The 24530-nt window shown below is 56.6% G+C and overlaps 2 protein-coding genes across 2 annotated transcripts in view; both read right to left on the bottom strand.

Annotated features, from left to right (window-relative positions):
• MBTPS1 (membrane bound transcription factor peptidase, site 1) overlaps nt 1-9447 on the bottom strand; it is a 30684-nt gene extending 21237 nt beyond the window's left edge. The window contains exons 1-4 of the mRNA XM_075537984.1: nt 9279-9447; nt 5573-6044; nt 5078-5335; nt 1139-1342 (exon numbers count right to left, since the gene is read on the bottom strand). Coding sequence (XP_075394099.1) covers nt 1139-1342; nt 5078-5335; nt 5573-5738 — 628 coding nt within the window. The 5' untranslated portion in view covers nt 5739-6044; nt 9279-9447. The remainder of the gene's footprint in view (nt 1-1138; nt 1343-5077; nt 5336-5572; nt 6045-9278) is intronic.
• A 2067-nt stretch (nt 9448-11514) lies between these two features.
• HSDL1 (hydroxysteroid dehydrogenase like 1) lies at nt 11515-24432 on the bottom strand. Its single transcript, XM_075536562.1, has 5 exons — nt 24342-24432; nt 18673-18904; nt 16190-16635; nt 15840-16067; nt 11515-15016 (listed from the first exon to the last, which is right to left on the bottom strand). The coding sequence occupies exons 2-5, from the start codon at nt 18890-18892 to the stop codon at nt 14933-14935; spliced, it is 978 nt and encodes a 325-aa protein (XP_075392677.1). The 5' UTR covers nt 18893-18904; nt 24342-24432; the 3' UTR covers nt 11515-14932.
• Between the last annotated feature and the right edge of the window lie 98 nt (nt 24433-24530).

The raw sequence follows: 24530 nt of genomic DNA on the forward strand, positions 1-24530 counted from the left end.
AACAATATGCTCTTACAAGGGGACCTCAAAGAGTTGGTGGTGAAATGGAATTAAAAAGCAGATTCTCTACAAACATTTGAAGCCCACCCTACCCCCGTTGGAAGCGGGTCATGGGGCTCCTCTCCCATCAACACTGATGCATCTGTTTCTGAAAGCAGCCGAGAGCCATCTGCTCCACCCCGAGACACCATCAGCCCCTGGGATCTAGGAGTTCCAGCCCACGTGAGTTTCACTCCCGATCTGGGCGAGTGCTTCATTGGCTGGAGGGTCACACGTGTCACTCACTGATAGGCACACAGTGCTCCCAGATATCCAGCCCCAGAAACACTCGCCCACAGGGAAGGGGAGTTTGTGTAGGGGACTTTTCAGGGGAGACGAGGGAGGCAAGAAGGAGGGTCTGCTCATCAGGAGACACCGGCTGACGTGGGTACAGACCTTCCCCTCGGCTACCACAGGCACTTTCTGGAGGGAAGCAGTGTTGCTAACTGTCCTAGGCTGAAACCCACACCGGCTGGTCAGACGGTCAACTCCTCTGTCACTCGGCATGCAGGGCCCACACGGGCGCAGAGAGCGAATGCTCACTGCATTGCCAGATGGACGGACGCAAGCAGAGCCCGTGCTGGCTGCTGTTAGAACCACAGCCTGACAGTGAAACTGGCTTCCCATTCAGCAGCGGCTGTGGGGTACTGCTCGGTGTCCCCACCATGGACCAACCCCCCCCCCCCCACCTCCTCTTGCCTCTCCCTCCTGGCCCTCTGAGCTTCACCCTGGGGCCCTTGAGCTGGTCAGTCTGTCTGTCTTAGGCCTGCGTGCCTCCCTGGGATTCTGCTTGCCCGTAGGCCTGTCACTTGGTTGGCAATGCAGATGGAGGCGAGGATGGGGGTGAGGGGTGTCGAGTTCTGTTTAAGACCTGAAGGGGGTGAAAGTAGCCTCGGGGCCCACCAGTGAGACTGGTAACTGCCAGGCTGACTTTCCCTCCTTCCCTCGAGCTGTGTGCCTGTGCTGGCGGGGGAGCAGTGGCCACCACCCACCCTCTGAGCACAGCAAGTGCTGCCGGCAGAGAAGCAGGCACCCGGCCATGGTGTCCAGTACTCCCACCCGGGGTTCCTCCCGCCCTTCACCTGCCTGCAGGACGCACCTGTGTAGCCCATCTGCCACAGCACGTCGGCCTGCAGGGTCTGCGCCACCTGCCGGGGGATGGCCCTGAGAAGCCGTCGGCTGGAGTGGCGTCCGGTGGCGTGCCAGAACCCAGAGCCCAGGGAGAGGCTGGCCCTGCGCAGGGGGCGGGACGACGGCCACTTCTGGCTCCAGCGGGTGTCATTGCAGGGCCCGGTGGGGTCAGCTGGTCCCAAGAGGGGGAGGAGAGAGAGGAGAGGTGGTCACACACATTGACAGATGGGGGCAGGGATGCCTGGGAAGGTGGGCCTCCAGGAGAGCAGGGTTTTCCCAGCTAAGGACAGAGTCTGGTCCTGAGTGGCCTGCAGTATTCTCACCATTCAAGGCACACGGGGGCTCACATTCATTTGCAGAGAAGCAGACCCAAGTGTGGCCTTAAAATGGAAGCAAAATTCGGTTTCCACGTGCAACTCCTCCCTGCTGAGAAGGAAGGGGGAGGGAAGGGCCAAGAACTAACGTAGGAAGCTGGGAATCGGGAGCATTTCCCTCCTGTGGTGTTCCTAACATGCGCACGTGTCTTTCCCTCTCAGCGAGTGTTGCTCTAAAGGGTGAAAAAGTAGCGTGGACAAACACTGAGGGAAAGGGGGAGGGGGGCGCACATACATCAAAACTTGCCCAAACGGACACTACAGAGGGTGGATTTTCCCGTCTGTCAATTAGATCTTAAACCTCCTTCCAGAGCATGTGCAGGAACCAAGATTTCAAAGGAGCTCAAACCACCAGCAGCAACCCCTGACGTCGTTCCCAGGGCCGATTTCTCTCCCTGACTCCAGCATCCCAAGCCCTACTCCCCAGAGCGAAGGCCCTGGAAAACCGCACCCGAGATCCGGCTGTAAAGGAGCAGCTGGCTCCTGTCACCCATGTCAACAGCCTGGAGCTGTACTGGAGGCACTGACCAGGCACCCTGTTCAGGGCGAGGGCAGCCCTGTCTGGCTTCCCTCCCAGTCTCCTCAGAGCTGGCCTTCCGCCTTTAGAATGGGTGACAGAGAGTGGAGAATGTGAGGAGACTTGAAACCCTGACACGCGAGTAGCTGGGGAGAGGGACCCCCACAGAGATCCTGAAACACGAAACACGAGAGAGCGCGCCTGAGGGCCAGTGGGTGTGCACACGCCTGCTTCCAAGTATTTGTGAGCGTCGTCCTGTGGGACACAGGTGGGCTGTCTCCTGCCCGCTGGCCAAGGCAATGGCCGGGACCCAGAACATGACAGGTTTCAACCCCAAGAGAGGCAGACACCATCATCAGCTTTGAGTGTCTTCAACGCCGCTTGCCACCTCCTCCTGGGCAGCACGTCACCCTAGCTGCAAGGGGACTCTGTGGGACAGGAAGAGGCACCACTGTATGTCTGAGGAAACACAAACCCAAACACACTGCCCCTTGGTGTCTCTGAGACTCTTAACTCTTTATGGGAGGAGAAGCCTCATGTTCTCCCAAGGAGCAGCTGGTGGTTTTGAACTGCCAATCTTGTGGTTAACAGGGCGACGTGGAACCCACCGTGCCACCAGGGCTCCTCGGGGTGAGGACATGGAAGCTTACAGGAGAGTGGCTCGAGGCTAGAGGCGCCGGCTTCCTGGGGGTTGGGGGTTGGGGGTGGGGGTGGGGGCGGTCCACCTCACAGACAGGGAAGAGGAGACTGACTGCCAGGTGCTCAGTGGGCCGGCCCTGTGGTATTTCCTCCTGCGCTGAAGAGCATGTATGGTGGCGGAAAGAGAGCAGCACCGTGTATCACTTTCATTCCTTTGTATCTTCCTGCTTTGCCTCAAAAAGGTGACTTTACAAGGAGAAACAATATAACTAAGAAAGATCCCAACAAACAGACTCACTCGCTGCTACTGCGTCCACGCTGGCTCTAGGAGTCCAGGACTGGGCAGAACAGCCCCTGTGAGTCTCCAAGGCCGCAACTGCTTACGGGAGTAGAAATCTTCACCTGTCTCCTGAGGAGCGGGTGGCGCATGTAACCCACTGTGCCCCCAGGGCCCCTCATGGGCTTTCAGAATACAACATGACTCGATGTCTTCAAGTCGGTGCCAACTCACAGCAACCCCGTTAATGGGAGAACACCCGCCTTTCTCCTGTGCATGGAGCTGCTGGTGGTTTCAACTGTCAACCTGGTGGGCGGCACCCAACACATCACCTATCATGCCACCAGGGTTCTTCTGGGAGAGGAGACGGACACACACACACACACAGTTCCTATATCCTTCTGGTAGGCAGATTACTTTGCCGTCTCCTTGTGTTTCAGTTTCTGTGCGGCTGCCCGGCCTCAGAGGCTCAGAGGCACCGTGAGCAGACGCACAGGACAAGAGGAGCCAGACCAGGCTACCCCTCTCTGCTCACAGTGCCGGCACCAACAGGAGACACGGAGGAAACAGATCAGGCACAAAGCACTGCTGGGAGGGTTCCCTGGTCCTCCTGCTGCAGACAAGCTCTCTCAGAAGGCGCCTGTGGAAAGTCTCCACAGGATCTTTGAAATAAAAGGTCCCGCCCAAATCGTGGCTCCCACGGGGAGCTGCTGGGCCTGTTTAGCTGCAGGCAGAGGCCAGTTCAGACCGGCCTTGCTGGGGGGGGGGTGGGAGGGGCCTTGGTGGTGTGGCGGCTGTGAGCCCACCGTGGGAACCAGCAGCCGTGCCGGGAGAAAGAGGCGGCTTCCTGCTCCAGGAAAGAATGAGACCCTCAGACACCCGCAGGGGGAGTTCAAACCTGACCCACAAGCTTGCTATGAGGGGCCAACTCAATGGCAACGGATTACAGTTTTGACGCAGATTCTCCAAGGACACAGACCCATCTCGGGAGCTCCTTAGGAAGAAGTTGTCAGGAAATGGGAACCTGCGTGGGTGAGAAAAGGGGCAGGAAGCCTCTACTGGACCCCATTGGCCATCACAAGGGTGCAGGTGCTGGCTCACTCTTGGAGGGGACACAGTTGTGCTGGGAGACCTTCCCCCAGCTACCCCATGCCCTGAGCTCTTGCCTCCTCAGACTTTTGTTGTCGATCCCTAAACTCAAACCACAGTGAAACGCACACAGGTGAGACCCTGAAGGATGCCCAACTACTGTTCTGCCTTGGTGCCCAGGGAAGAGCATGGACTCTCGGGAAGGCGAGGGGGAGGGGACGCTGTTTCTCAGAGTGTATGCGCCTGCAGGGAGGGCTTGCTGAGACGCGGCCACTCCAGTCTGGGACTTTCCTGAACAAAGCTTCCTACAGCCTGCAGCAATACCTGCTGAGGGGACCTCGCAGGCCCAGCAGAGTCGCACTGTGTGTGGCCGTGTGGCGCTGAGTGACAGAGTGAGACCCAGGAGGACACACAGCAGAGGGCCAGCCACAGCAGGAAAGGGAGAAGCCCAACAGCAGGAAGGAGTGAGGAGAGGAGAGCAAAGGGTTCCCGGGGTGAGAGGGCTGTTCCCGAGAGGTGGGATGGCTCTGGGTTGACCTTGGGGAAAGGTCATTTCCAGTCCCACCACGTCCACGGACACCAAGTCAGTCCAGACTCAGACAGGCGGTCCCAGAGAACAGGGGAGGCCTGCCCTAGCGGGTTCTGAGGATGCAAATCTTTACAGAGTGGAACGCCTCATCTTTCCCGAGCAGCGACAGCTGGGGGGCTTGCTTTAACAAAGAAACGTCCTGTAATCTCCTCCACTGTCAGAGAAAGGACAACAAGGGGTGTAGATGCTCACTGTTCCCTCCCTAACTCTGTGGCCTCCTGATCATTGTCAACAACGTTGTGTGTTGTGTGTGTGACCGACACACACAACACACACACACATACACAAACTACCTGGTGTGCACATGGCAGGAGGTTGAGAGAGAGAGACACACACACACACACAGACAGAGACTGACTGACCGACTGACTACCTGGTGTGCACATGACGGCAGGGAGGTGACCCCGAGGCCCCATACTCACACTCCGCGTACTTGAGGGATCGGAAGACCTTCCGCTGGGGGGTGACACGCTTGATGTTGGGGTGGCCTTCCAAGGTGAGCAGCCCCGCCCTCTGCTTCTCTTTGATCTGAATGACCTCGAAGTCGCTGGGGTAGTCACTAGATGGGTTGTCACGGGGGAGGATCTGCCAGTTGTCCACGTCGCTGCTCCTCAGGGCACTTGAGATAAAGGAGCTGCGGGCCTTGGCGGTGAAGTACCCGTTGAAGGCCACGATGTACTCTGAAACCAAGGAGCCCCGGCACTACGGCAGGCTGCTCACCCCACGCCCCAGCAGCTCTCGCAGACTCTCCCTCCCTCCCACCCGCTACAGGGCAGGTTCCTGTCCCGGCAATGGTGCCTCAGTAGACTCCAGACCGGCTTGTCCTCGGGTGCCTGCTGGGCCCTTGCCCCCCTGCCAGGGAGGGGAGAGAATGTGCCTGGGTTGAGCTTGGGGAGGCCATCGGGACCAGCGCTTACCGTATTCCACCACAGTCGAGGAGAACTCTACCTTCAGTGTCAGGTGTGGGCAGCCGGGGCACGGGGCCTTCTCCAAAGGCCTCTTCTCCAGCCGGCCACCCAGAGGCTGCTTCCCACGGAGCAGGGCTACCACCAGCAGCAGCAGCCAGGAGAGCGCACGTGGCATGGTGGTGCGAGGAGGCAGCCCCCCAGTCCAGGAAACCCAAAGCTTGACTACAAGGTCCGTACAGTCCCGGCCAGGGGCGCACGCATCACTGCTCAGCCGCCTCGCGGTCCAGTCTGCCGCGGAGCCCCGGGGAGCGGCGTGGCCTGGTGCGGCCTGGCCAGAGAAGAGGCGTTCATTTCTTTCTCCGCTTCTTCTCCATGGTGGGCTCCAGGCGCCTCCCGCTCCGGCAAGACTACAGAGTCCTGGGCGCCATTTGCAGTGTGGAGTCAAGGTCCAAGGGCGGAGGTGGATCACTTGTACGCCAACCTACGGGACAGAACACCATCCGGGCGTCAGTGGACCTGGGGTATGGTTGGGTCCCAGGGGCCCAGAGGTAACCCTGCTCCACAATGACGTTAGGTGGGCCGGGGCAGAACTGTTCCAGAGGTCTGCAGCCATCAGCTAGCTTCTCAGAAGTGGATCCCCCGCCAGGTCTTTCTCCTGGGGACCCTTGAGGTGGACCTGATCCTTCAACCCCTCAGTGAGGGACAACACACACTGACCATGTGATCACCTAGGGCTGCCTTCTGAGTCCCAGTTCACACTGCCAAGAAGCGGCTTATCTTTCCACATTGACTTCACTATACTGCACCTGGCTCACTAGGGGGGGCACGGCGGCAGAGATAAGGCAGCTTCAATGGTAAAAAGGCTCTAGTAAATGAGGGAAATGGTGGAGGTGATTGAGGGGAGTTAAGGATAACTAAGTGATTAGCAGGCACAGTCCGCATGGTGGCCCTGGGCATCCCAGCAGCTGAAGAGACGAGGGACCAGGACCTGAAGACCTACAGCATGGGCTCCCATGTTGCTGTCTTTTTACCTTCCAAGGTCTCCCTCAAGCACAGATCCCCAGTTCCACTTCAATTCCCCCAAAATGCCATCATGTGTCCAGTGAAAGCTGGGACTCTCCCTCCGGTCTCCCTCCCTCCTGAGGTGCCTGCCCTATTGGGTTGCTGTGCTTTGGGATGGACTTGAAGGCAGTGAGTGAGCCTCTAGCAGGAGAGGAGAGCATTCACCAAGCCTGAACATGGCGAAGGCGGAGCGCCCACCAGAGGGGAAGGAGCTCACGCATCACTTAAAATGAGCGGCAGAGAAATGATTAGACAGCACTGGTCAAGGGGAAGAATTTTCCAGATGCAGAAAGACTCAGGAGTCAAGGTCTAGCTCACACAGGCCCCACCCCTCACCCCACCCCCATACTCTACCACCAAAATCCCAGATTCTGAAACCCACAGAGACACCGCTGCGAGGTGCTTAAAGACTCCACAAGCCCAGGATTAGAATTCCTCCTTTGCCTCCTATCCCACCACCTCCTTCCTCCTGATCAGGAATGCCTGGGCAGAGTGATGGAGAGACCCAGCCAGGGTGACGGAGGCCAGCTAGGACTTCCTCCCATTGTCAACAAGCCACCCTGCCATCATCTGCAGCAGAACACCTCCCCCCCCCCGCCCCCAGTGTTTCTGAGGCTGGAAAGCTTTCCGGGTGAAAACTGTTACTGCTTTCACTTGGAACCCCAACCTGTGGGGTGAGCACCCCAACACTGGGCTCCTGCTGCAGCACATAGCGGTAGGCGCGTAGTAATGTTTCTATTTGTAGTGAACGCTCCATAAAGCAGGGCGCTGTACCGATACAGGGGAGTGGAGGTGTGACCCGTGAAAGCAGCCAGAGAGGCCCCCATGAGATTCTCAGAGAAAGCAAACTGAGGGACAGAAAGTAGCTCAGTGGTTGCCTGGGGCCAAGTCCCAAACCAAACTCACTGCCATCGAGTTGGTTCTGGTTCACAGGGACCTCACAGAACAGGGTACTTGAGCCCTGGTGCAGTAACAGGTTATGTGTTGGGGTGCTTACTGCAAAGTCAGCAGTTCAAGCCCACCAGCCACTCTGAGGGAGAAAGAGGAGGCTTTCTGTTCCCATAAGAGTCCGTCTGGGGCATGGACACTGGTACAGATAAGAGCAAGGAATCCAGGACAGATAAACCCCTCAGGACCTATAATGAGAGTAGTGATACCAGGAGGGTAAGGGAAGGGGCAGGGGGAGACTGATCACAATGATCTACATATAAACCCCTCCCTAGGGACACACAACAGAAAAATGGGTGAAGGGAGACATCGGTCAGTGTAAGGCTTGAAAAAAATAATAATTTATAAATTATCAAGGTTCATGAGGGAGGGAGGGAAAATGAGGAGCTGATACCAAGGGCTTGAGTAGAAAGCAAATGTTTTGAGAATGATGGCAACAAGTGTAAAAATGTGCTTGACACAATGGGTGTATGTATGAGCCCCCAGTACAATGATTAAAAAAAAAAAAAGACTCCGTCTGGGAAACCCACAGGGAGCAGTTTTACCCTGTCCTACAGGGTTGGAACTGCCCAGTCACAGTGCGTTTGGTTCAGGGTGGAAAGTAAAAATGCCCTATAGGGTTTCCAAGGCTATAATTCTGTGAGTGAAAAGCCTCATCCTTCTCAGGTCAAGGGGCTGGGGGATTGGAACTGCTGGCCTTGCAGTTAGCAGCCCTGAATGTAACCCACTCAACCTCCGGGGCTCCTTTGGGGCTTGGTAGTGAGTGCAAATAAGCACAAGGGATCTTTCAGGGATGGGGGAAACGTTCTAAAAGTGGATGGTGGGGACGACGGCTACACAACTCTCTAAATCCAGAGACCACCAAACAACCCACCCCCACAGCCGCCATGGAGTCCATTCCAGCTCAGGAAACTTAAGAGGACAGAGGGGAACGTTGTCCTTGTGTTTCAAAGGCTGTCAGCCTTTATGGGAAGAGAAAGCTGAATCTTTACTCCCACTGAGGGGCTGGGTTTGAACTCGCTGATGGACGAGGTTAGCAGCCCAATGCCAAGGATGGTACTGAAAAGTGCTTACCATGAAATAAATAAATGTAATCTTAAAAAAATGATTCTGCAGATTTATTAACAATCATACGGGGGCAGTAAAGCTCCTCCCCAAGCCCTGCATGCAACCGGAGCCCGGGAAGTGGGAGCCCAGGGCTGGGCTTCCTGGGACGGAAGAAGCCAGCTGCAGAATTCACCTGAGGTCTTATTCCACCCACCGCCTTGAGAAGCGTCCTTCGAAGAGTCAAGGAAATGCAAATATTTGCCTTGACTTGGGTAGACGAGGAAGTCAAGATTCCCCGGAGTCTCCGCCCGAATCAAGGGTGCTCGCCAGGCGGCGGGATGTCCCGAGGGCGCCTCGGGAGGCCGGTTCTGGGGTCCCCGGAGCACACGCCCACCCTTCTGGCCGCGGGCAGAGCGGCGTCCGGGGAATCTGGACCTCCGGGAAGGCTGGGGGCCGAAGGCCACAGGACAGCATGCGCCCGGGAGGGCCGGCGGACACCCCCGGGGCGGGCCGGGCCGTCGGGTTCCGGACCAGGGCGCGCTCGGGGAGGTCTCGGCGCCCACGCCCCCCTCGTCCCAGACGCGCGGCTGCCAGTCCCCGCGGCGCCGCAGTACAGGCCCGGGGGCGTCCGCGCGGGGGGTCCTGGACCGCACCTCACCTCAGGGCCTCGGGGGCGGCCGGCCGCCACACCTGCGCGGCGAGCAGGCGGCAGACGGACTTGCAGCCGCTTCAGGCTGCGGTCCAGAGGGCTCGGGATAACGGAGCCGCGGCGGCTAGCACGCCTCAGGTCTCCATTCGGGGCTGTTTACTCGCAACTCTCGCGAGACCGCGTAACCTGAGCGGCGAGACCAGCAGCCGGGAGCGCCGCCCCCGCATGCTCAGCGTGCTCCGGGCCTGCGTGCGCGCTCCCGGAGCCCAGGGACCGAACGAAACTCTCGCGATGTTTACGACGCGGGGCTTGGGGTTGGGGGCCGGAAGATGGAGGCGTGGTCAACCCTATAGGTGTGGGTGAAGTTGGTGAGAGTCGAAGTATTCGAACGTCCTCGCTGGAATTTGAAGCCAGAAAGCGGGCCAGTTGGGTGAGATTTTACCAAGGGTGACCCTGGTGAAATGTCCCTTTGGGGAGGTCTGTTAGCCTTGAATGCTGAATAATCATGAAAAAGGACCAAACTCAATGCCATCAAATCAATTCCAGGGTAAAAAGAAGAGCTGATACCAAGGGCTCAAGGAAATGTCTTGGAAATGATGGCAACGCATGTACAAATGTGTTTGATACAATTGATGTATGGATTGTTATAAGACCTGTAAGCCCTCCCTGATATATGATTTACTAATTTTTTTAAATCTATTCTGATTCATAGGAACCCTGGAAGACAGAGTAGAACTGCCCCTGCAGGTTTCCCAGACTATAAATCTTGCAAGGGTTTCAAACTGCCGACCTTTCCGTTAGCACCCAACTCAACCCATTACACCACCAGGCTCTGAACAGACATTACTGTGAGCTGCCACTGAGTTGGTTCTTACTTAAAGCAACTTTGTGTACAAAAAAAGGGACTGCTGCTCATCCTCATAATTGTTTCTTGTGTTTGAGCTCATTGTTACAGCCACTGTGTCAACCCAATCTGGTGGAGGGCCTTCCTCTTCTTTGCTGCACTTCCTTTCTACCAAGCACAGTGTCCTTCTCCAGGGACTGGTCTCTCCTGACATGTCTGCATGGAGGGTCAATACTGCAAACGCTTTCTGCTGGCCCCTCTAATACAAACCCAACCCACTGCCCAGCCAACTGACTCCTGGCTACCCTATAGCATGCTTCCTGGGTCTCCGAGCCCTGGTATCACTGTCAGATGAGCTGGACCACTAACCCCAAGGCCAGAGGTTCAAACCCACCAGTCGCTCCTCAGGAGAAAGTTTCAACAGCCTGTCTCTGTACTGTCTGTGAAGTCCTATATAGGGTTGCTGTGAGAACTGACCCAGTGGCTGGCTGTCCTTTGTCCTGAGCGACTGGTGAGCTCCAAGCTCTAACCTTTCAGTTAGCACCCCTGTGCTTTCCTCTCTAGGTCTGGCTCCAAAATCAGGCTCAGGGTCCTTCCCCTGAATCCTGGTCATCTTTTAACAGCTCTTGGTCACTGTGCAAGTGGCACAGTAGGGAACCAAAAGATGGGCAGTTTGGTTCCACCAGACCCTCTGAAAAAGAACGTTTAAGATATTCTGCACCTGTAGATTTACACCCTTGAAAACCCTTTGAAGCAGTGCTACTCTGTCATGGTGAGTCTGAGTCGGAATCCACCAGTAGCAGTGGGTTTGGTAAGCCTTTAAATGCACAGACAGTTCAGAATTGGATTAGGCCAATGTGTTAGATAGTTGCCAAGTGATAGTGAGGAGGGTTAGAACTGGGTTAGGCCAATATGTTGCAAACAGTCACCAAGTGATGGAGCAGTGGTTCTCAACCTTCCTAATGCGGGGACCCTTTAGTACTGTTCATGTTGTGGTGACCACCCCCCACCATAACTTCATAACTCATTTTGCTACTGTTATGAATTGGGCGACCCCTGTGAAAGGGTCCTTCGACCCTCAAAGGGATGAAGACCCACAGGTTGAGAACCGCTGTGCTATAGACAAGGGTTAGGAACTAGGTTAGAACAAGTGAGTTGCATAGTTATCGAGTGCTAGTGAATGACTTGGGTTAGGAACTGAGCTGGGCCAATGGATTGCGAACAGTTGCCAAGGAATGTGAAGCCCCACAGCAGGGCAGCTGAAGCTGCTGGCAGCTCCCACAACTCCTTAAATCCAAGGGGGCGGGCTTCACCTAGTGAGTTCAAGGGAGTTCTGCCCAGCAAGACAGGAACCTCCCGTGCCTCCTGAAATGCAGACATTTACCCTGGAACGTCGCAGCCAATTCCGTCACTCCAAGTTCGGGGAAGAAATAGAACTTTTATTAGAAGGTGCCACCAGCGAGGAGACTGACAGCCAGGTCTTAGTGGCATCCTGTTTGAGATCAGAATTCATGGAGAATATATTTGCCTTTTCCTGGGGAGTCAAGGAGAGACGTTTTACAATAACTCAATTTTCAGCACAATCACGGGAAACAAGTGTTGACCACAAGCAAGCAAACAGAACAATCCGGTTCTTCTAGTCTTAGGCCAGTTGCAGGATGTCTTTGTGGACTAACTAGAAGGTAGGATCAAGCTTTTAATCACTAACGGGTAAATAAGAGAAGGCTCTCCTGCCCCTTGTAGGTGGAGCCTGCATCCAACCTGTTTGTCTTTGAGCGACCTGTCAAGTTATAAAGCCTGCCCAGAGAGTGCGTGTAGTAAGGGGGACTTTTTCTAACTACGTTAAGTAGAAGAACTTAGGCTACCGGCTTCCCACCGCTCTTAGCTCAGTCAAGAGCAGAGACACAATTAGTCCAAAGGACTTGTGAACCACAGGAACCCCAGCCTCTGAGAACCTGAGACCAGAAGAACTAGATGGTGCCCGGCTACCACTTGGAAAGCCATTGCAATAGGGGGGGTCTTGGATAGAAGAGGAGGAAAACGTGAAAATAAAAAATCATTAAAAAGTCTGCTAGAGACTGATGGACTCCGCAGGGCTGCGGGTCTCAGTCCCACTCAGGCCGAGGCCTGAGCTCACCCTTCACCCCTCCTCTCCCCTCCCTCCTGCACAAATCCCAGGCACCAGGGATGTGGGCACTCAACCCTGCAGAGGTGATGGGAAGGGCTGCATTTGCACAAGGACGGAGCTCAGAAAGAATACAAGCAGGAGGAGGAGGGGCAAGAAGGATGGAAGTGAGCAGTGAACTCAGGGAGGAAGTGGGAGGAGGGCTGTTCCTGTGTGGGGACTGCTGTCAGCATCACACATCAAACACGGGCATGACCCCCTGCACGGGAGACTTGTTCTGTAAGCTTCCACCCGAATCGTGACCGAGTACCATGGTTAAGACCGCACTGCTTCACGGATCTCCAGCTGTCCATGTTTTGCCGGCAGGGTCCGTCTTTGTTCACAAGGAAACCCTCTTTTAAAGCGGATGAGCCACAGCACTGGGACTCGAAGCAGACTCCCCAACTTCTGTTCCCACGGATTTTAATAAGGGAGCTTGGGGGGGCGGGTGGAGGGAAACATAAAAAGACTCCACCTGCTGTGAGTCTCCCTGAGCGGGGCCCAGTTCCCTGGCCGAGCTGGGTATTCGCCTGACTCAGCCTGTCGGGAAAGGTGAACCAGGGCTGAGAAGCTCACGCCCAGCCACACTGCGCCTTCCCCTCTGCGAGTGAGTCCTGGAGGCAGGAACTTGGAGCATAAATGTGATCACGGTTCCTCTGGCAGGTAGGGGATGAGGAAATAGCACTATTGACATCTGAAGCAGGAGCCGCGTGCGTTTGTAAATTCTCTGCTCCTGCCTGACGTTCCAATGCTTCCCATTTCCCACCTGCTCCATACGAAACCCCACCCAAGACAGACTCTCCCATGATCAGGGGAGAGGGTGATAGGAAGGTGCAGGCAAGGGAAAGGGCGCTTCACTTAGGAGGGGGCACTCACAGAGGGCTAGAACAGCTCCTGCACCTGCTCTGGGCTGGTGTGTGCACCTGTGTCCTGAGAGGAGGGGGCAAAACCAGTGCCAACATGGCTGGCCAATGGCCCGGCCACTGCTTGGCTGCCTCACTCCTGAGCCCCGCCCTCTCGGCCCCCAAGACGTTAGCTGAGCTGACAGCGTATGTGAGAGGCAGCTAGAGCTTCGGCCCAACCCCTTAGAGTTCAGGGCGAGGGAAGAGGAGGGGGGAATGGTCTCTAGTTCTCATAACCACAAAGTAACACTGGGCGGAGATAAAACACCACATGCCACACAATGCAGCCTCCCCTTGGGAGCGCCCACCAAAACACCAAATATTATCGACTCCCCCATTTGTGGTTTTGATGGGCAAGGTCGGTCGGTTGGTAGACGAGCTCTGGACGCCACCGGTGGGAGTGTGGGCTGCAGGCCAGGTCGGGGACCAAGCTGGGCGCAGGGTGTAGAAGCGGGCAAGGAGCTACTCAATCTACAGCGCAGGCTCTCGACCTCTGACCCAAGCACTGGCTTCAGCGTCGGTCACTGGTTGGCGTGGGTTTGAATCTGCACCACCTGTCACATCTGTATTGTGACTCACAGTTGTCAGAGCCCTAAAGATGTGGTCCTTACGAATGCTTGGCCTTAGTGACACCTGGACAACACGTTTTTGAGCAGATGTTGGTGTGGCCTGTGTCGAGGGGCACCGAGGGTGCCTCTCTCCACATCAGTACGAGCACTGGCCACTCTGCAGTCACAGCCCAAGCCAAGGGCGGGCACCTCGTGGGCACTTTCACACAGGGACAACACACCACATCACAGACATCAGCAGGACGCCATTTAACAAATGCTCTGCAGACACGGGGTTCTGACCCGAACACTGACTGGATCGGGATGGGAGGGCGCAGGAGCATGGACGGAAACGGGGCACTGCCCACTCCCACAGGCAGGGCCTCACCCAGGGGGAGGAGCTTAGGACGCGAGGCTGGGAAGTCGTCATGGGTCCTCGGGAACCTTCCCTGTGCGTCCCCCGTGTCTACCGGAGGTAAGACTGGAAGCTCGGAGTGGGGCGGAGACAGTACTCGCTGCCCCTCCACAGCACAGGATGGGACCGGCCGGCTGAGTATGCAGAGGCATCGCCTCCGAGCGTCAGCCCCCATCAGGTCCCACGTCCCGCCATCCTGGCATGTCTTTGTAGAAGCTGGCTGCCTGTCAGTCAAACTGCTTGGCCATAGACATGCATGTCTCCCAAGGAAACCTCCGGGGAGGAGCAGCACTTTTACACACAAACGGCCAAAGCTATACAATGACACATGAAGACTCTCTCTCTCTCACACGCACGCTCACTCGCTTGCTCAAGTCTCAGCCAGCCTGGTTATGAACCAGCACTCGGGAGCAGCCTTTCCTGATGAACACTGGCAGCCGATGCTGCTCGGGGCTCAGGAAACGGTCACTCTCCCTGAAAGACCGCCATCCTCACGGCTGTCTGAAAGCGCGAGAGCCCACAGGCCACGTCTGTTTTCCGCCAGTCCCGGGACGTCTTGTTTCAGAGGGCTACAGTTTTCGCACATCCTGGGAAAGCAGCGAGGGGACATGGGTTCCTCTGATCTGCCCTGGGGGTCTCTGCCATCACTGGCCTGTGCGGTTCAGGGCTTCTGTGGGGCTCTCCCGAGCCTGCTCAGACAGTATGCTGAACAGCCCCTCCAAAAAGACAAGACATCCGGGGCTCTCACTGTATCCTTCTGATGCTGCAGGTTCCCCTGGTCAGGCACGGCTCAGGCTTCCGTGCACAGTGAGCGGTGGAGGAGGTTCGCGCCCCACACCCAGAGCCACTCGGGCATGTACTGTGCAAAAAGGAACTGAAGGCAAGAGAGAAAGAGGATACAGTTAGAGCCTAGCGCCGGCAGCACCAGGGCAACACACAATCAAGGGACAGGTGTGCATGGGGGCTGTAGGACTGAGCACCGTGTTCTCCTGGGGTGGGGGTGGGTAGAAACATGAGCACCACCCAGCCCCTTCTCCAGGAGACTCAGCAGCTGGTGGCACACCTACCTGTAGGGCACAGTGCAGTGTGTGGATAGAGAGGAACACGCGCCTGTTACAAAAGCATTCCAGAATAGAAGGCTGGCGGTGTGGACAGATGCAGAGAGGGGTGTGCAGGGTTAGTGCTGGATGAGGAAATGGGGTGGTCTCGGCTGGCCACCAAAATAATGCTTAGGTGAGTGTATAAATACATAATGTTAACATGAATGTAGCGATACGGTTTCCACACTGCTACTACCTACATGACCAGAGCAGGTGGCGCTGTGGACATGGTGTTGCGTTGCTAACCTGAAGCTGGGCCATTGGAACCCACCAGGTTCAACGTGGGAGGGAGATTGAAGAAGCCTCTGGGAGTCCCCATAGAGACTGACAGCCTCAGGGCCCGAAAGGGGGAAGGGGCCCCACGGGACTGCTGTTTTGAGTCTGAATGGACTCAAAGGCAGTGGGATTGGTTTTGGGGGGTGGAGATGCCACCCAGAGAGGGGACTTGAATCGTCATCACACCGCAATTCCACACAAGACAACTGGCGACTTAACCAAGAGCCTCAGGAATCAGGTTTCAGCACCCCTCCTTCAGCTCTGCCTGCTCCAACAGGCAGGCACCGCATCTCCCTTGGGGAGCTGCGAGCATGGTGTTACCTGGATGGAGTGGGACCAGTACCCGGTGGTCCTTTTTGAGATCCCAAGGGTGGACACCGCATGGTGTGCATACACCCGGGGTGACGGCACCAGCCAGGAGCAGCGGTGCAGGAAGCTGCGGTGGGCGGTGGTGCCGGAGGCCACGCAGAAGGGGATCAGGCTCTGCACAAAGATGCCCTTGGAGGCATACTCGTACTGCAGCGCTCGGCTCAGGTGGTCCAAGTAGGCCTGGGAGAACCGAGGGAGGGCTGACATCAGTTTCCAGGAAGTGAAGAGCGAGCCCGCACTGACCAGACTGCAGTCCCGAAGGGACCCAGGGAAGAAGGCTGAGTGAGTGGGTGGGACGCTACCTTGGAAGCAGAGAAGGCAGCCAGGTGGGGGGTGGGCTTGCAGCAGGAGCCGGAGGAGATGGTGACGATGGCCCCCTTCTTCCTGGCCACCATGCCCGGTAACACAATGTGGACCAGCAGGCTGGCAGCGGCGATGTTGACGTTAATGATGTCCCAGAGTGTGTCCTCGGGCACCTGGGCGAAGTACTGCGGGCACGGGTAGGACACGCTGACGTTGTTGACCAGGATGCCCACGTCTTTGTCTCTCAGCGCCTCTCGGATGGGGCCGTAGATCTCTCGGCCGCTGTGGAAGTCTGCGGCGATGACAGCGGTCTCCACGGCGTAGGCGTCCTCAATGCCCTTGGCGACAGCCTGCAGCGGCTCCAGGTCTCGGCTGATTAGCATGACGCTCAGGCCACGGCTCGCCAGCTCCTCGGCATATGCTTTCCCAATGCCTTCGGCAGCTCCTTCAACGCCACAGGGAGGAAGGACCTCGGACTCAGAAACGCCACCTTCTCATGGAACCCAGGCTCTCAGGGGCCTTGGGGGATGGAACTCCCCTGAAACCAGAACCCCAAAATACCCCCACTCCGGGGTCTCCTTACAACCGCTACCGTTCATTCAGTTGAGCCAGCGAAGGCCATGTGCCCAGAGCCCTTTCACGTCCACCCACGAGGAATGAAATGGAGCCCTGGGGGTGCCGTGGGTTGTGTGCCTGCTATAACCACAAGGTCGGCGGTTCAAACCCCCAGCTGCCCTGAGGGAGAGAGATGAAACTGTCTGCTCCCATCCAGACTGACAGTCTTGGAAAAACCCATGGCCCATTCCCGTGTCCTCTAAGGGGACATGAGGAACTGGTACCAGCTCCAGGCTGTGCATCCACCCACCGGGTCAAATGAACAAGGGCGAGCTGACAGGTTAGATGGGAGTCCAGGGGCAGGAGTGGACAGAATGGCTGAGAAACAACCAGAGGAGGAGGGGGTGAGCCTGCTACCCCGCTAGGAGGTGAGCCCCTGTCATCGGGCTACACACACACAGACTGCTGACTGCCGGGTGTCAGTAAATGCCTGAACAAGCTGCCTTGACACAGCCCGTCGCTGCGGCCAAGCAGAGCCAGGTGCACAGTCAAAGCTCACTGAGCCAGGTGTCCATCAGGAGGGCGCCTGATAAAAGCCATCTGCCGTGGCGGTGACTGTCTTACAGTGACCCTGTGTGTTAGACCGGAGTGCTCCTCGGGGCCAAATGGCTGTTCCCCAGCAGGACATCACCAGGCTGGCTCCTGAGGCCACACAGGGTGAAGGGAACCCCCATCCTCCTCTCGGTCAGCAGCCAGCGTGGGGACTATGTGGACCTCCCAGGGGTGGGCAGACTAGATGACCCCTCCCCCCGTCCGACAGGTTCTAGGTAAGCCCTCTCCCACACTGTTAACTACTAGGTAAGCCCTCCCCCAGGCTGACAGGTGCTGGATAAGCCCTCTCCTGGCACGCCAACAGGTGAAGTGCTCTCTGTCTGGCACTTTCCCGAGCGGACCTGAGATGCAGCATGTAGTCATTCTCAGGCCTGTGTCTGGTGTGACTGTGTGGCAGGAGGGGCTTTTCAGAGACCAACCATCAGTGAGGGTGACGAATCACGCAGCAGGGGCATTTCTGAGAATGGGGGTGGTGCCCAGGGAGCTGGCATGTCAGCCTGAGAGGAGGAGCCGGGGAGTGAGGCAGAGGGAGAGCCAGCCCCGGGACCCTCTTCCTTGGGTGAGGGCAGAACTCTGATTGTTCACTCACCATCTTCCCATCAGAAAGCGCAGCACCGGGGGGTGGGGGTGGGGATGGGGGTGAGGGGGTGGGGGGGCGGCACAGAGGCATGGGAAGAGTGTGAGTGTGAGGCCAAATTCGCATTTCTCATGATGAGGAAGCCCAGGAGGCCAGGATTCGGGGTGGAGGAGGCCTTCACATTTGTCAATTGGAGAAGAGTCCCAATCACATTCTCATAATTAAAAATCATCCCACAATAGCATCCCATTATAGTGCTGCCTTAATGTTTTACCCCTTACAAGCACTTGGCTGACGGCTATCTGGCCGGAAGCTTGATCTACAGGAGCAGATATGTAGCTATTGTTCTCCCAGCTCAGGAGACAGTCACACCTGCCCCCAGCACTGGTGGTAGGCTAGTCCCCCAATGAACCCAGGGACCTCTAGGGATAAGATTCTGCCCACCTTGTTATGAGTAGGTAGGTGTCTGTGGCTGGGGATGGTGCTTGCACTCTCTGAGACTATATAAATTGGTGTAAAGAATACATACATTCTCTCTCTGGTTCCTGATGCCACAGAAGAGTTGTGCACCCCCAAACTTCTGTCTGCCCCTTAATTTCTTCAATTACACAACCCTCCCTTACAACCCATCCGGATGTGGGCTGGATTCCACAATCCGGTTCAAAAGTCCTGGGCACAGCACCCCCGCCCCAGAAGGTCCCTTGAGCAGCCCCTGGAGCCGGGTCAGGCCCCTCTTACCGCTGACGACGGCCCATCTTCCATACTGCTTGACCAGGTCTGCCCTGCGCACCAGGCGGGGGACAAAGTGCAGGCGCACCAGGCTGTAGAAGTCACAGACGACGGTGATGCTCTTGCGGGCCGTGTACCAGGCGCCCACCAGCGCCAGGGCCTCCAGGTAGCAGTTGCAGGACCTGGCAATCTCCCTGTACAGCAGGTAGAAGCTGTCTACCGCTGCCATGGCAACAGCAACCTGATGGGGAGGGAGGGGACACAAGGGGCTCAGCAGGGAAAGAGGAACAAGCAAGCGAGGGAGGACTTCTGAGGACATTCCAGCTCCTTTCTGAATTCCACTGGCAGTACCTCTGCAAACACACTAAACAACGAGAAAGACTACACCTGCTGGCTTCCAGCGCACTCTGAGAACCTCCGCGGGGTGGACAAGGGCTGCCCCTGCCGTGGCCAGACCTCCCCGTCTTTCTCCAGGGCAGCAGGGGGTGGGTTCAAATCGCAGACCTTTCCGTTGGCAGCCATGGAGCCCCCAGAGCACCTCAGCCCCGCAGTCCAGGCGGTTCATTGCCATCTGACCCCACAGCGGCTGCAGCCGTGAGAGGACTGGCCACCAAGGAGCAGGATCAATGGAACAACCTGGAGCTACACCGGGGCCTCCTGTGATCTGGCCTGGACTGCCCGCGTGGCCTCGGGCCCCAATCAATCCCAGTGCCTTGAATGGCGCCCACAGGCCGGTGGTGCAGAGAGCCCCGCTTGTGTGTGGGGACGCAGAGAAGAAAACCTGCGTGCGCACACACAGACACGAGGGAACAGCAATTAGGATGTGTGAGCGGAGAAGGGAGGGGATGCAAAACTTGGGGGAGGGGCCCCTCCTAGAAACGTGATGTGATGATACGGAACACAAGTCCTAACTAAGAAAACATTCTACAGCAGCAGCAAAAAGGAGTCTCATCTTCCGGGAGAGCGAGCCACCGTCCCACTCTGTCACTCGGTGAAGCTGACAGTGTGCGGTGTCCCAGGGGATGCAGTGGGGACAACCCTGCCCAGGGGGCTGGGGTGCCGGAATCACCTCAGGAGTGGGGAAAGGCATGGAGTACACACAGGGGTCTGATGGTTATGGGTGATGTCAACTAGGTGCTCCTGGGCAGGGGCAGGGGTAGGGGTGGAGCTCAATTTAACCCCATCACAGCCTGCTAAGACCTCCTTACTGTCAAAAGCCTTTTTGTATAAGAGAGCCGCACCTCTCTGTGGCCCTTCACCTTCTGCAGGGGCTAGATCTTGAGTCTGGTTCCTCAATCTCCTGTTGTGTTGGCTGCTGATCCCAGGAGTCATCAGCAGACTACCAAGGGTGGATTTGTTTGGCCAACTTCGGAGCGCTCCGTCCACCAGACCAGCCTGTGCCCCCTGCTGCCTCTGCTCGGTCATCCTGCCTCCTGGAGTCAGGAGAAACCTGACTTAAGCCAGACTGGACTTAACCTAGCTCTATAACTAGTTCAGCGGCAGCATGGCAGGAAGCGATCAGCAACTTAATCCATTAAAGAATGCCCCTCTCAAACAATAGGACAGAACGTGACTGGAGGGGCGAGGGGAGACTGTCAGCTCCTACAAGTGAAAGGCTAGGCCACCGGCTTCCGGTCACAGACCGTGCTCTCTCCAAGCAGGTAGCACATAGGCGATCGTGAATGGCACAGGTGGTACGGGCTTCTCACCCCCTTTCATCCAGGATGCCTTCTCTATCCCACCTCCAGACTGAGGGGTCGTTCCTGGAGCCCCCCTCTGCTGGTTGGGAATGCTCCTCTGGTGACCGGGAGACCAGGCCTCCCGCCACCACATTCTGCCCTCTCCTTCAGGAACCTCAGTGCCCCTGGACCTCACCCCTGACCAGCCAGGTGACAGAAGGTCAGGCAGCCACCATGGCCAGCCTCTCAGAGAAACGATCAAAACGCTGGCTTCTTAGAAGAAAAGGGCTTTGAAGTCACGTCTCCCCCCCCTAAACCACCCCAAGCGTTCCTAAAATGACTTTTGAAAAGTGGGAGCGTGCTTCTCGGGGGGAACCCTGTGGCAGGCCTCTGACCGCATGGCTCACAGCCTCAGGAGAAAGAGGGGGCTGTCTCTTCCCCTGGAGATGTATCGCCTCGGGGACCCTATGAGCTGTGAAAATATAAAGGAGATGAACAAGAAACAAAGACAAACTATCTGCCCGAGGGGGTCTCAGGAGTCCCTGGTGGTGCAGACAGTAAAGCACTCCAGTGCTGTCCAAAAAGTCAGCAGTGGGGACCCACCTAGTGGCTCCTAAGGAGAAACGACCAGACAATCGGTCCCCACACACACGGGTTACAGCCTAGAAAATTCCCTGGGGCACCTGTACTGTGGCATGTGGGTCACTAAAACAAAACCTCACTGCCGTCAAATCCAAGAACCCTACAGGACAGGGTAGAACTGCCCCTGTGGGTCCCCGAGGCCGTTACTCTTTATTTACGGAAGCAGACAGCCTCCTGTTTTCCCCACACACGTGGGCTTCTGTACTTGCATAGCTGACCTCGAGTGGCAGCTCAACAAGTACCCCACTCTGCAGCCAGGGCTCCCACAGGGTCAGGATCCACTCCATGGGCCCAGACACAATGAAACATCCCTCCAGGCATGGCCCTGTACCCATGAAAGCCGTTCAAAGAGACCACCCTACCCCCTGAGCTGTGTTTTCTTTGTTATCCAAGGATCTCCAGCCTTGTGAATAAAAACCCTATTCACATGCAGGAGGATGTGCACAACCTGGATGTGCTGGCCTCTGTTCACCAGGGGCCACTCAGGAAGGTGCAGTGAGGAAGATGAGGCTGAGTGACACAGGAGACCAGGATGGGCTGGGCTCAGCTACCAAGACTCAACATTTTCCTCAAAGATGCCACGGAAGAATTCTGACCAAAAGGGAGGGCATGCAGAACAGAATTTCATATTCCCACATGGCACTCACAGAAGTCAGACTTCTCGGGGCCATGGAGGCTGGACGAGCCCCTGGAACTCTTGCCCAGGCATAATCTTTAAACCTGCCAGCAAAAAATACCCCCAGAAGTCTTCTTAAAACTTCCCAAGGGCAGCTAATGCAATCCTTGCAGATCACAGCAGTCCAATCTGCAACCGACTGCAGACCCGGGCAGGGTTGACTGTTATATATAGAACTGCAACTCCGTGCAGATTCTTATAGATTCTTGGGGCTCTTGTTGGCATGCACTTTTAGATTCAGTATAATTGGCAGCAAGGGGGGAGGAGGGGATGAAAATTCTCAGCAGGGGTGGGCCCAGAATGGACAAGCTCAAAGCCCTGGTCTGACATGGGGCTGCAGAGACCACAAAAACTACCACCAAAACGGAACCCCCCTGCGGTGGCAGGGTTCGGACAGATGAAGGCCCTACAGAACAAAGTGAATCTTTATGAAGCAGCTGGTGGGTTCGAACAGCTGTTGTGCCAGACACAGGGGAGGGGGGAGGGGAAGGCACCAATTGGTGAAGAAAGCAGATGGTGCCCAGCTATCAAAAGATATAGCATCTGGAGTCTTAAAGGCTTGAAGGTAAACAAGTGGCCATCTACTTCAGAAGCAACAAAGCCCACATGGAAAAAGCACACCAGCCTGTGTGATCACGAAGTGTCTAAGGGATCAGGTATAAGGCATCATCAGAACAAAACATCTTACCATAGTGAATGAGGGGGGGAGTGCGGAGTGGAGACCCAAAGCCCATTTGTAGGCCACTGGAAATCCCCTTGCAGATGGGTCTCGGGGAGGAGACGAGCCAGACAGGGTGCGATGTAGCAACGATGAAAAATACAACTTTTCTTTAGTTCCTAAATGCTTCCTCTGCCTGCCCCCCACCCCCCCGCCCCACTGTCATGATCCCAATTCTACCTTGCAAGTCTGGCCAGACCAGAGGATGTACACTGGTGCAGACAGGAACCAGAAACACAGGGAATCCAGGGCAGATGATCCCTTCATTGGAACGTAAAGGGAGGGTGAGTTGGAAAGGGGGAACTGATTACAGGGATCTACATGTGCTCTCCTCCCTGGGGGACGGGCAACAGAAAAGTGGGTGAAGGGAGACGTCGGACAGTGTAAGATATGATGAAATAATAACTTATAAATTATCAAGGGTTCATGAGGGAGGGGTGAGCAGGGAGGGAGGGGGAAAAATGAGGACCTGAGGCCAGGGGCTTAAGTGGAGAGCGAATGTTTTGAGAATGATGAGGGAGGACAATAAAAAAAAAAAGAAAATTTTTAAAGGCACCAATTATAAGCCAAGCTCTCCAAGAGTGAGATGCAGCTGCAATTACTTCACCTCTGGGCTTCCCTGAAACCAACTGAGAAGCGGGGATATTTCCTGCCTCCTACGATCTTGAGAATGACACCAGGCAACACCCACAAAGCACTTAGCTCAGTGACTGCACCGGTAAGTGGTCAGGGCGCATTCGCTAGTTGTTAGCTGCCAATGAGCTGGTTCTGATTCACAGGGAGCTGATGTACAAGAAGACAAGAAACTGCCCGTCCTGCACCATGCCCACAGCCGTCCTGATATTTGGACCCCAGGCCGCAGCCACTGTGTCCATCCATCTTGTCAAGCAAGGGCCTTCCTCTTTTTTTGCTGCCCCCCTACTTTACCAAGCAGGATGCCCTTCTCCTGTGACTGGTCTCTCTTTACAACATATCCAGAATACATTAGCTAGTAGCCGCTACTATTCCGTGGTCGGATAAGAGGAAGAGAAAAATAAAATAAGAAAATGAGGAAGACCGTTAATGACAGAGGCTGCCACAACAGGGGCAAACCTAGCCTGGAGGATGAGGACGGCACAGGACCCGGCAGTGTCTCCTTTGGTGCACCTGGGGTCGCTGTCAGTCAATCGGCAGCAACTGGACAGCAGTGTTACCGACAGCCTAGAGATCGAAACCAGACAAGTCTTCACAACACAATCCACTACATGCTGCACCTTTCCGGGACTCTGTGCACTCATGTGCCTCATGGCACTACACAGATGGGGAAACTGAGGCCCACAGAGATAGAATGATGCACCCAGGGCCCCAAAGCTGGGCAGCTGAAGGAATTCTGCCTCTCAGGATTTCTCACACCTGAGGCTCTACAATAGCCACAGCCGACTGGATGCTGGGCTGTGTGGGGACCACACACCCCTTCAGAATGACCTTCTCCCTCGATACCTGGTGTGGGGGGAAGGGGCGGGCACCTGGCAGAGGGTGCACTGGGAGGCACCCAAACACCCCTAGGGGCTGCTGCGGCCTCCCCTAATTTCTTTATGAGCACTATTTTTCTTAATTATTTTTTACCCAGAAAAAAAAGACAATAAACTCCTACTCGTCTGGAAGGGTAAAAACACAGGCTGACACGGGCGTGGCTTGGCGGCTTACCCCCACACCCCGGGGATGGGCGGGTGAGGGGATGGGAGGGGGGAGACCCCAGAATTGCAGCGTCTCCAAGGGGGGTACCTAGGAGACGGGCGCCAGGGGGATTTAGGGAGCAGTGGTCTGAAGGAAGGGGAATGACGTTCGGGGGGGGGGGAGGTCCCCAAAGCCGAGGGCTCCACAATGACGGGGGCGTGGCTGGGGGGGCAGAGGGAGGGTCTCACAAGAACCCGGAGGCTGGGACACAGGGAGACTCAGGAGGGGTTCCCAGGGGGCGCGGTACCTGCAAAGGCGGCGCAGTCTCGACCCGGTCCCGCCAACCCCGCGCGGCCGCCGCCCCCGTCACCACCGCCGCAGCTGCCGCCCCGCACGCCCACACGTGACCCGAGCACGCGCCGGGGGCGGAGCCGTTGCGGGGCCCGCCCCCGGCGCCCTCAGGGCGCTGGCCAGTAGTGCGCGTGCGCGAACCCAC

This window comes from Tenrec ecaudatus, chromosome 18 (assembly GCF_050624435.1).
Source record: "Tenrec ecaudatus isolate mTenEca1 chromosome 18, mTenEca1.hap1, whole genome shotgun sequence".
NCBI classification, from domain to species: Eukaryota; Metazoa; Chordata; class Mammalia; order Afrosoricida; family Tenrecidae; genus Tenrec; species Tenrec ecaudatus.

What these genes read in the sequence shown, in the direction of transcription:
- HSDL1 (XM_075536562.1), bottom strand. Translation starts at nt 18,892, where the DNA reads ATGGCAGCGGTAGACAGCTTCTACCTGCTGTACAGGGAGATTGCCAGG. An exon ending in AAGATGGGCCGTCGTCAGCG is followed by an intron (nt 16,636 to 18,672) that starts GTAAGAGGGGCC and finishes GTGGCGTTGAAG; the next exon opens with GAGCTGCCGAAGGCATTGGG. An exon ending in CTGCCTTCTCTGCTTCCAAG is followed by an intron (nt 16,068 to 16,189) that starts GTAGCGTCCCAC and finishes CGGTTCTCCCAG; the next exon opens with GCCTACTTGGACCACCTGAG.